Here is a 12,328-nt window from a genome sequence, read left to right on the forward strand (position 1 = left end):
TCCCCGCAAGGATATTGGTTCCCCTCTGGTTCAGGTGTAAACCGTCCGACTTGTACAAGTCCCACCTTTCCCAGAAGCAGACCCAGTGATCCAGGAAACTAAAGCCCTCCCCCCTGCACCATCCCTTTAGCCACGCATTCATCTGTTCTATCTTCCTATTCCTATACTTACTGGCACGTGGCACCGGGAGTAATCCAGAGATTACAACCTTTGAGGTCCTGCTCCTCAATCCTTCACCTAGCTCCCTAAATTCTTGCTGCAGGACCTCATCCCTCTTTTTACCTATGTCGTTGGTACCAATGTGGACCACGACCACTGGCTGTTCACCCTCCCCCTCCAGAATGCCCTGCAGCCGCTCAGTGACATCCTTGACCCTGGCACCAGGGAGGCAACAAACCATCCTGGATTCACGTCTACGGCCACAGAAACGCCTATCTGTTCCCCTTACTATAGAATCCCCTACCACTATTGCTCTCCCACTCTTTTTCCCCCCTTCCTGGGCAGCAGGAGCACCCCCAGTGCCAGGAAGTTGGCTGCTGCTGCCTTCCCCTGGTGAGTCATCCCCCTCAACAGTATCCAAAGCGGTATACTTGTTTGAAAGGGGGATGTCCGCAGGGGTTCCCTGCACTACCTGCCTGCCTTTGTTGCTCCGCCTGATGGTCACCCCCTGTGCTGCCCTACCCTGAGGCGTGCACAACTCGCTAAACGTGTTATCCACGAGCCTTTCAGCATCGCGCACGCTCCAAAATTCATCCACCCGCAGCTCGAGCGCCACAATGCGGTCTACAAGTAGCTGCAGCTGGATGCATTTCCCGCACACATGGTCGCCAGGGACACTGGCAGCATCCCTGACTTCCCACATAGAGCAGGAGGAGCAGAACACGGGTCTGAACTCTCCTGCCATGACTTACTCCTTTAATTACTTTAAAAAATTTATTCAATACCCCAGTTACAGGTATGCTCTAGGGCGCTTTATTTACCAACTATCCCCACTACACCACAGAAATTTAACACCACAGAATTCAAGCTTGTATTGAAAAAAGAGAAATACTCACCAACCAATCACCTACCTGCTCCCTGGTGACGTCACACACTGATTACTTTTTACCTCTCTCCCCGCTGCTGAGTTGGTATGCCTCGCCTCTCTCTGGTTTTTATACCGGTCTCACCACGCTGCTCCCGACTGGTCTCGGGCCTCGCTGGTCGCCGGGTTTTCTCCCGAGCTCCTCCTCGCTGCTCCCGCTGGTCCCGACTGGTCTCGGGCCTCGCCTCTCTCTGGTTTTTATACCGGTCTCACCACGCTGCTCCCGACTGGTCTCGGGCCTCGCTGGTCGCCGGGTTTTCTCCCGAGCTCCTCCTCGCTGCTCCCGCTGGTCCCGACTGGTCTCGGGCCTCGCCTCTCTCTGGTTTTTATACCGGTCTCACCACGCTGCTCCCGACTGGTCTCGGGCCTCGCTGGTCGCCGGGTTTTCTCCCGAGCTCCTCCTCGCTGCTCCCGCTGGTCCCGACTGGTCTCGGGCCTCGCCTCTCTCCGGTTTTTATACCGGTCTCACCACGCTGCTCCCGACTGGTCTCGGGCCTCGCTGGTCGCCGGGTTTTCTCCCGAGCTCCTCCTCGCTGCTCCCGCTGGTCCCGACTGGTCTCGGGCCTCGCCTCTCTCCGGTTTTTATACCGGTCTCACCACGCTGCTCCCGACTGGTCTCGGGCCTCGCTGGTCGCCGGGTTTTCTCCCGAGCTCCTCCTCGCTGCTCCCGCTGGTCCCATTGTGTCGTGGCCAAACTGGCACAAGGTGATCCTGGCTCGTTCAATTTCCAAACACATTATGATGAAATTTTTCCATCGATTTTTTATTTTTTATTTTAATTTTATTTTTTTAAATTTTTTTATTTTTATTTTTTTACCCACTAATTATGTGATTCCATATTCCATGCTCCAACAGAAATAGTTACTGAGTGATGTTTGATTATATTATAGCAGGATTCTCTGTGTGTCTTACTCCAGCCTCGTGAGCTAACGTGGTTAAACAGCATGTCTGTAACATTGGGAATATTTCCCCACATTGCATCCACTCCTCGTGTTCCCGCGCATAAAAACGCTTTGCCAACAGCGCTGAGTGCTATTGGAATGTTTGACGCGAGGAAGAGGTTGCGTATCAGAAAGGAGGACTGAGTGACACACTGTGAAGTTGTGAGAAGGGGGCGACTTGCGTCGTCCTGTTTATCCCACAGGATTGTCACTCACTTAAAACAAATCACACTGAACTTTGATGAGGAGGAGAAGTAGGCCTCCGTTGAATGCTTTGGTGCATTTTACACACCCCGTCCTCAGTGGTGGCTGCTTCCATGTCAGTCCACCAGAGCTATGTGATGGGCCGCCAGCTCCTGAGTGGCGCCCTACAACTTTTCTCCCATAGTTAATGAGCTTCACGCTCTTCCACACCCACGCCAAGCTCCACAGAACCCGTGTAGCCACATTTTCTATCACATTCCTTCCACCTCTTCAATTACATTTTTGGTGCCAGCTCTACAGTATTAATTTCTTGGGAAATCTCCAGCCCACATCCTGAAATTCCTCACGGAATCAACTCTCCCACTACTTTATTTTTTCTGTACCTTCTCCCCCAGTTACTAAATCAATTCCTCACACTACACCTCATTACCACAAAGTGTTCTACTAAGCAGGCTGATCATAAGTAACAAGTTCACAGGTTCTGCATCTTCTCTTGTGTAATATTTTATTGGGTGCGATAGTGCACCTGTTATTAAAAAAAAACTCAACTTATTCTCCAACTCGCCATAAGCGATGTTACAGGAGATCCGCCAGTAATAAAGTTTAGTAAAACAGATATTGTGCCCCTCTTTCCCCCCCGGCATTTCTTGCCCAGTGTGTTCCTGATCGGCGAATGGTGCCTGGAGAGCAGGTGAGTCATGATGCTTTCGCATAACCCCCCTGATGCACTATCAATTGCTACAAAAGACTGGAGATTGAGAAAGTAATAAACAGGCTTTTATTACCAAAGAACAGAGCATGCCTCTTGTGGTTGCCTGGTATCCAAAAGGGCCGGAGGCTTCTGAGCAGCGACCTTTATACCCAGCCATGAGGGTGGAGCCAGGGGCGGAGTCAGCTGAGGCATGCACAGACAAGTACAACAATATGCAAGAGTGAACAACAGTACTAACAGTGAACAACAGTACTAACAACAGTGGTGAACAACAATACTAACAACAGTGGTTTACCACACCCCCATCCAAGAGCAACTGGGTACCACCAGGCAGCTCGGTCAACAAACTGTAACATAGGGGAAATCTATGAAGGCAAGAGAGAAAAAATGTAGAATAGAGCTTTAAAATAGCATCAGAGACCCCTTCGGGCCTCGGTGGCAGTTTCAAGTAGGCCAATAGTTTGCATGGTATTGTGTAAATGTGGGAATGCTCCGATGCCTGCTCTGTACTCTACTGTATGCATTTCACCCAGGTATGGGGTAAAACAAAACGAAAGGGAGCTGATCTTGTCCATCTCTTGTAGATTACCTAATCAACAGGGCAGAAGCTGCCCTGGGATCGGTGAACATGATGCAACAAGGGCACTCCCAGTACTTGAAGAACATGGCAGGTATGCTCACCTCAATCTCGGAGACACACGTCCTATATTCTATAGGGGCAGAATTTAATTACTTGGCAAGTTAAGATTCTGACTACCAAATTGTATTTTGATTATTTCTTTTTAAATATTTCTTCTCTTTTTCTTGGGTCTTCCTACGCTGTGCCCTCCCAGCTGAGAGGGTGGACAGCATGCCTGCTCCCCAGTGTTCGCTAATATTATGGCCATTCCACCTTAAAACTAAAATATACGAACAATGACGGACAGGTAAAGACCCTCTGGTCCATTCACCTGCCCCACACAATTGCGATACCTTGTGTACAACAATATATACACCCCACCTGAAACCATGTGATCTCCTGGGAGGGGCAAAAAGGGGATTTAAAAAAAACAGGCCAATTTGGGGGGAAAAATCTGGGAAATTACTCTCCGACCCATCTAGACAATCGAAACTAGTCTAGGAGATCATTCTGGCCCTGAATTCCCTGCAGCACCTACTTTCTGTAAGAGGTGATCTCCGCCCCAGCCAGAAATGTATCACAGAAGGTTTATTTAGATCCCCCTCCCCTAATTACATCCTGCTGTGGTCAGAATCGATGGATGCTGGTCCTCCCAACAGTGCCTTGTTCAAGTTGTCATATGTGAGCCTACAGGCGGCCAGACTATTCGACTGTGGAGGCCATCACAGCTGAGCTTAATCCTGCCTTCAGTTAGTGTACACGTGCATTCTCCAGCAGAGAGTTACTGGACCAGGGAGCTTGGCTATTGTGTCTCCTCCCATAGTCAGAGGATATTGGGACCTGTTGTAACTGAGGATCCTATTTCGACTCCCCACTTAGATCCATTCACTCGAACCAGACATGGAATTGAACCTGGGCCCTTCCTGGTCTGTATGCCTCAGTGCCAAACCATGCAGTGATTTACACGCTGAGTTATTAAGGAGCCCAGATTTATTAAGACCAGATATAATTTCATATAAATCTAAAGAAAGTTACAAAAATACCTTGTATACCCTGTTAATAAAAATTAATGTTTGATCCAAGGATAAATTACAGGCGTGAAGGAGGTCCTACTTTGCTAGTTTTCAATCAGACATCACCTCTGAACTGCATACATGTAGCTCACCCCTATTCCATGTATAACATATAGTATTAAACAAATCCTGTTTGAGACACGCCAACTATAACGGTCACTTAGACCTTCCTCTTCAGTGTCTGTCTAAAACTCTTTTCTTATGTTCTTACAGATGCCAGTAGCCTCCTACAAGGATTGACCAGATTTGCACATCTGACTGCAGACACCATAGTAAACGGCAGTGCCACATCACACCTGGCCCCAACTGATCACGCTGACAGTAAGTACTGAACACATCTGATCATGGAGTTAATTATTGCGACACTTTTAACGGCAGGAGGTGCTGATTTTTACGGACCCCTTTCTTCAGTGCCCAGAGACCATGTTGTCTAATGATCCACTTTAAGTCATGATGATGTCGGCTGACAGAATCAGGCTATCACAGGATAAACGAGGCGAAGGAACAGCCAGGGGCCTACAAAAGAAGTTGGGTAAAAACTGCAAATGGACAAATCAAAGGTAGATGAAATTCAGTACTAGACATTGGAAGGAAAAATGTGCAACACTCTGGTCTAACTTGTTAAACTGATAAGAGGAAGCAGCTGATTGGGTGAGTACGGCCAGGTGAGTATTTATATTACTCTATAGTTTGACAGTTAAGATTAATAGTTTATAAAATTTAGACGGTCTTAATTTTTGTGGTTATAGTTTCTAAGGTCCCTGTTGTGTATCGGGGAGTGCTAGTAACCAAGGGCCCTTGAGTATATCATTTAATTGTAGTGTAATTAGTGGTATTGATTTGATTTAAATTAATTAAAGGGTAAGTCATGGCAGGACAGCTCGGCCCCGTGGCATGCTCCTCCTGCGCTATGTGGGAAATCAGGGACACTTCCTGTGTCCCTGATGACCATGTGTGCGGGAAGTGTATCCAGCTGCAGCTACTGACAGACCGCATTGCGGCACTGGAGCTGCGAATGGATACATACTGGAGCATTCGCGATGCTGAGGACATTGTGGATATCACGTTTAATCAGTTGGTCACAACGCAGGTAAAGACTGCACAGGCAGGAAGGGAATGGGTGACCACCAGGCAGAGTAATAGGCGCAGGCAGGTAGTGCAGGGGTCCCCTGTGGCCATCCCCCTCTCAAACAGATATACCAATTTGGATATTGTTGCGGGAGATGGCTTATCGGGTGAAGGCGGCAGCAGCAGCAGCCAACTTCCTGGCACCATGGGTGGTTCTGCTGCACAGGACGGGAGGAAAAAGAGCGGGAGAGCTATAGTGATAGGGGATTCTATTGTAAGGGGAATAGATAGGCGTTTCTGCGGCCGCAGACGAGACTCCAGGATGGTATGTTGCCTCCCTGGTGCAAGGGTCAAGGATGTTTCGGAGCGGCTGCAGGGCATTCTGGAGGGGGAGGGTGAACAGCCTGTTGTCGTGGTGCATATAGGTACCAACGATATAGGTAAAAACCGGGATGAGGTCCTAAAAGCTGAATATAGGGAGTTAGGAGGATACTTCAGATGAATACATGGCTAGAGGAATGGTGCCCGGGGGAGGGATTCAAGTTCCTAGGACATTGGAACCAGTTCTGGGGGAGGTGGGACCAGTTCAAACCGGACGGTCTGCACCTGGGCAGGGCTAGAACCGATGTCCTAGGGGGAGTGTTTGCTAGTGCTGTGGGGGAGGGTTTAAACTAAAATGGCAGGGGGTTGGGAACCTGAGCAGGAAGACAGAGGAAAGGGAAACAAGGATAAAAGCAAAAGATAGGAAGGAGAAAAACAAAAGTGGCAGTCAGAGAAATCAACGGTTTAAATCAAACGTGGCCACAGTAAATAATAATTCTAATAGGTCTAAGAGCGTTAAAAAAACAAGCCTGAAGGCTTTGTGTCTTAATGCGAGGAGCATTTGTAATAAGGTGGATGAATTGGCTGCGCAAATAGAGGTAAACGAATATGATTTGGTTGGGATTACGGAAACGTGGCTCAAGGATGGCCAAGACTGGGAACTCAACATCCAGGGGTATTCGATATTCAGGAAAGATAGGCAAAAAGGAAAGGGAGGTGGGGTAGCATTACTGGTTAAAGAAGGGATTTACACAATTGTAATGAAGGCTATTAGCTCTGATGATGTGGAATCTGTATGGGTAGAATTGAGAAATACTAAGGGGAAAAAAACATTAGTGGGAGTGGTATATAGACCTCCAAACAGTAAGGCGGAGGTTGGGGATGGCATTAAAAGGGAAATTAAAGAAGCGTGCAATAAGGGCACAGCAGTCATCATGGTGACTTTAATCTACATATAGATTGGGCTAACCAAATTAGTAACAATACTGTGGAGGAGGAATTCCTGGAGTGTATACGGGATGGTTTCCTGGACCAATATGTCGAGGAACCAACCAGAGATCAGGCCATCTTAGACTGGGTATTATGTAACGAGAAAGGATTAATTAGCAATCTTGTTGTATGAGGCCCCTTGGGTCGGAGCGATCATAATATGATCGAATTGTTCATTAAGATGGAGAATGAAGTAGTTGACTCAGAAACTAGGGTCTTCAATTTAAATAAAGGAAACTACGATGGTCTGAGGAGCGAGTTGGGTAGGATTGATTGGGGAATGGCACTCAAAGGGTTGACGGTGGATAGGCAATGGCAAACATTCAAAGACCGAATGGATGAATTACAGAAGTTGTTCATCCCAGTTTGGCATAAAAATAAAACAAAAAAGGTGACTCAACCGTGGCTAACAAGGGAAATTAGGGATAGCATAAGATCCAAGGAGAGGACATACAAATTGGCCAGAAAAAGCAATAATCCTGAGGATTGGGAGCAGTTTAGGATTCAACAAAGGAGGACAAAGGGATTAATTAAGAAAGGGAAAATAGAATATGAGAGTAAGCTTGCAGGGAACATAAATACTGACTGTAAAAGCTTTTATAGATATGTGAAGAGAAAAAGATTGGTGAAGTCAAGCGTAGGTCCCTTGCAGTCAGAATTGGGGGAATTTATAATGGGGAACAAAGAAATGGCAGACCAACTAAATACATATTTTGGTTCTGTCTTCACAAAGGACACAAATCACCTCCCAGAAATGCCGGGGAACATAGGGTCTGATGAAAGGGTGGAACTGAAAGAAATCAGTATTTGTAGAGAAATGGTGTTAGGAAAATTGATGGGACTGAAGGCCGATAAATCCCCAGGGCCTGATAATCTACATCCCAGGGTACTTAAGGAAGTGGCCCTAGAAATAGTAGATGCATTGCTGGTCATCTTCCAGAACTCGATAGACTCTGGAACAGTATCCATGGATTGGAGGGTAGCTAATGTTACCCCACTATTCAAAAAAGGTGGCAGAGAAAAAGCGGGGAATTATAGACCGACCGGTAAGCCTGACATCGGTAGTGGGGAAAATGCTAGAGTCCATTATAAAAGATGTAATAGCAGAGCACTTGGAAAGCAGTGACAGGATCGGACAAAGTCAACATGAATTTACAAAAGGTAAATCATGCTTGACTAATCTACTGGAATTTTTTGAGGATGTAACTGGTAAAATAGATAAGGGAGAACCAGTGGATGTGGTGTATTTGGACTTTCAGAAGGCTTTCGATAAGGTCCCACATAAGAGATTAGCATGCAAAATTAAGGCACATGGGATTGGGGGCAAGGTATTGACTTGGATAGAGAACTGGTTGGCGGACAGAAAGCAAAGAGTTGGAATAAACGGGTCGTTTTCCGAGTGGCAGGCAGTGACTAGTGGGGTACCGCAAGGATCAGTCCTAGGACCCCAGCTGTTCACAATATATATTAATGATCTGGACGAGGGAATTGGATGTAATATCTCCAAATTTGCAGACGACACAAAGCTGGGTGGGAGGGTATGCTGTGAGGAGGAGGTCATGAAACTCCAGTACGATTTGGACAGGTTAGGTGATTGGGCAGAAACATGGCAAATGCACTATAATGTGGATAAATGTGAGGTTATCCACTTTGGTGGCAAAAACAGGAAGGCAGATTATTATTTGAATGGCAATAGATTGGGAGAAGGGGAAGTGCAAAGAGACCTGGGTGTTCTTGTGCACCAGTCGCTGAAGGTAAGCATGCAGGTGCAGCAGGCGGTTAAGAAGGCAAATGGAATGTTGGCCTTCATAGCGAGAGGATTCGAGTACAGGAGCAAGGGTGTCTTGCTGCAGTTGTACAGGGCCTTGGTGAGACCACACTTTGAGTATTGTGTGCAGTTTTGGTCACCTTATCTGAGGAAGGATTTTCTTGCCATGGAGGGAGTGCAGCGAAGATTCACCAGACTGATACTTGGGATGGCAGGAATGACGTATGAGGAGAGATTGGGTCGATTGGGCTTATATTCACTGGAGTTTAAAAGAATGAGAGGGGATCTCATTGAAACTTATAAAATTCTAACAGGACTAGACAGACTAGATGCAGGAAGGATGTTCCCGATGGCGGGGGAAGTCCAGAACCAGGGGTCACAGTCTAAGCATAAGGGGTAGGCCATTTAGGACTGAAATGAGGAGAAATTTCTTCACCCAGAGAGTGGTGAACCTGTGGAATTCTTTGCCACAGAGGGCGGTGGAGGTCAGTTCATTAAATATATTCAAGAAAGAGTTGGATATATTTCTTAAGGCTAAAGGGATCAAGGGATATGGGGAGAAGGCAGGGACAGGGTACTGAATTTGGATGATCAGCCATGATCTCATTGAATGGCGGAGCAGGCTCGAGGGGCCAAATGGCCTACTCCTGCTCCTATCTTCTATGTTTCTATATCAGTAATAGGAAAAAATATTTAACAATAACTTTACAGTAAGCAGATGTTGCACAGCGCTCCTGCATCATCTGTTCCGCTGAAGGGTTAAGACTTTAAAAGTGAAATATTTAGGAAGTCTCGCCATGAGATTGGCAATTACCTGAGAATCTCTCTTTACAAGGCAGTAAGTATGATGCAGATGTCTCACTGCTGCAGTATTGCTTTACACTTTCAGTTTGGACAGACCCACAGTACATGTGGGCTCCCCCAGTGCCCAAGGAGTACTTGATGTGGAAAAAATATTCATTGTTCCAATGTAATCACCACAAATAGCCTTTCTCGGGGGGGGCGGAATGAAGCCTATTGAGAGCAACGTGAAATTAGTTTTTTTTTAATGAATTTATATTTGTATTTTTTTCACCCCTACAGGACTGACTGACAACTGCAGAGAGTGTGGGAGTGAGAGCCTGCGCTATCTGAATGATTTGAAGGATAAGCAGTCAGTTGCCCATGCAGACCCAGCTGCTGTGAGGGGAGCGATGCAGAGGATTCTTGACCTCGGACAGGTACGGTCAGTCCAGGGCTCGCGACTGAGAAGGTGACGTCTTAAGTGGGGTCTGGAAAGCCCGATAACGTGGTATATCGGAACTTCTGGGAAACGTGACACAGTTCACGTGAAAAGCTGCTAGTTCAATTCAATGCGGAGGGGGGTTTAGGGTAAGCTACCGGAATGGATATTAAATTGGCTGCAAGGTGAAGATCCATCTGCTGTGAAGTTGATGACTGGATTAAATGGGAATGCATCGCCAGCATCAACGAGAACTATTGCTTTGTTTTTCAATATTCTTCAGCTGAGGTACACATGGATCAATCTAATCCCATGCCACACGGTCTGAACAGGTTACATTAGCTGTGGCTCAGTTGGTAGCACCCTCGCCTCGGAGTCAGAAGGTTGTGGGTTCAAGTCCCACTCCAGAGACTTGAGCACAAAAGTCTAGGCTGACACTCCAGGGGAGTGCTGCACTGTCGGAGATGCCGTCTTTCGGATGAGATGTTAAACCGAGGCCCCGTCTGCTCTCTCAGGTGGACGTAAAAGATCCCATGGCACTATTTGGAAGAAGAGGGAGTTATCCCAGATGGCCTGGCCAATATCCCTCAGTCAACATCGCTAAAACAGATTATCTGGCCATTATCACATTGCTGTTTGTGGGGGTATACTGTGCACCAATTCGCTGCCGCATTTCCTACACTACAACAGTGACTACACTACAACAGTGACTACACTTCAAAAAGCGTTTTGGGACGTCCGGTGGTCGTGAAAGGCGCTATAGAAATGCAAGTCTTTTCTTTTGCATTAGGTTCCTCTAATGCTGTGATAATGCAGGCACTGGGCTATAGGCCTGAGACCAACAACTGCAGAGTGCAAGTGTGCAACTGACTGTGTTGTACTGTGGCTGCTCTGGAGGTCAGGAGAGAACTCTGTGGAACATAGGAACAGGAGTCGGCCTTGAGCCTGTTCCGCCATTCAGTTAGATCATGGCTGATCTGTATTTTAACTCCATCTACCCGCCTTGGTTCTGTAACTCTTGATACCTTGTGCTTGTGTGTTTCCATGCGTGCACAGAATTCCACGCCCGGCCATTAAACTTGGAGTGTTCGGTGAGCGGTTTAAAGCGACTGCTTACTGGGGGGAAAAAAAAACCTCCAGGGATTCCCAACAAACTGCCTGCATACTTTTTAGAACTGGCTTGTTGCTTTATCCCATTGTAATCCACACCATGTCACTCCCAAATGGGCCTCTGGGCAGTTTCTCACACTGGAGTGTTTGAATCAGATCGGATCCCGACTCCGCATCATACTGTCGCTTTTCTGGAGTGGGACCTGCCTTACAGCAGTGTGCATGTGGCAGTATAACATTTAAGAAGCATTTGGATGTGCACTTGAAATGCCATAGCATACAAGGCTACGGGCCAAATGCTGGAATATGGGATTAGATTAGGCAGGGCTTGATGGCCGGCGCGGACACGATGGGCCGAAGGGCCTCTATCCGTGCTGTATTACTCTATGACTCTATGACTCTATAACTGCACCCTGAGGGAGGGGCAATGTTTGGTGACGTTTTATCAAATTGGATTCAGTCTTTTTATTGACAGTTTATTCAAATGTATTCACTTTTATTGCAGAATAAGGATTCTTGGGAGATTAAAACTTGAAATAAAACACCAAACTTTTGAAGAAAAAGGATTTATGTTCTGAGAAAATCTCGACTGATGATTATTATGAGTATTGATTGTATTTAAGAAGCGCTGATACTGAGAGTTGTGGTTGTTTTTCACTCAGGAATTGAGGCCTAAGAGCATCGATGTCAGACAGGAGGAACTTGGGGACATGGTGGATAAAGAGATGGCATCAACTTCTGCAGCTATTGAAAATGCAGTGAAGAGGATTGAGGTCGGGTAGGATCTGCCTCTAAAGAAAGCAGAGTCCCTTCTTTAATGGTTTTGAATCGTTTCGCTGATTTCATGCATAATCGTAATGCTTAATAATTTGCTTTTCGCTCAGTTAAAGCCTTTATATGTGATTCTGGGCAGCTTCCTGTAGATTGTTCCTTCTAGCTTACTGTAGTTTGATCCCAGGCAGTGAGAGCAAAGTAATTCCCCTGAATACTCTAAAACAACAACACAATGTTATTATTGGTGATATCAGTCACTGAGGTTCATGTATGCTTTGGCCAAACCCGATAAACCTATTTACTCATCACATGCAAATGACCGAAATTGACCTCCTGTATTAATGAACTCTGAACTTAAATAGCTTTAAGTGAGGGCCCTTGCTATGCTTTATGTATTTATCAAGAACTAGTTGATAGTATGTCGTGTTGGTCATGGTGAGTT

At 46.5% G+C, this 12,328-nt stretch overlaps 1 protein-coding gene across 3 annotated transcripts in view; it reads left to right on the forward strand.

Annotated features, from left to right (window-relative positions):
* The window catches only part of LOC147104380 (huntingtin-interacting protein 1-related protein-like), a 171,187-nt gene that overhangs the window by 148,601 nt on the left and 10,258 nt on the right, over positions 1 to 12,328 (forward strand). For all 3 annotated transcript variants that reach the window (XM_085961679.1, XM_085961677.1, XM_085961678.1), the window contains 4 exons: positions 3,526 to 3,612; positions 4,847 to 4,954; positions 9,864 to 10,000; positions 11,775 to 11,885. In XM_085961679.1, the coding sequence (XP_085817805.1) occupies positions 3,526 to 3,612; positions 4,847 to 4,954; positions 9,864 to 10,000; positions 11,775 to 11,885 (443 nt within the window). The remainder of the gene's footprint in view (positions 1 to 3,525; positions 3,613 to 4,846; positions 4,955 to 9,863; positions 10,001 to 11,774; positions 11,886 to 12,328) is intronic.

Source organism: Somniosus microcephalus, chromosome 19 (genome assembly GCF_052327205.1).
Source record: "Somniosus microcephalus isolate GS21.2 chromosome 19, FLI_Smic_1.0, whole genome shotgun sequence".
NCBI classification, from domain to species: Eukaryota; Metazoa; Chordata; class Chondrichthyes; order Squaliformes; family Somniosidae; genus Somniosus; species Somniosus microcephalus.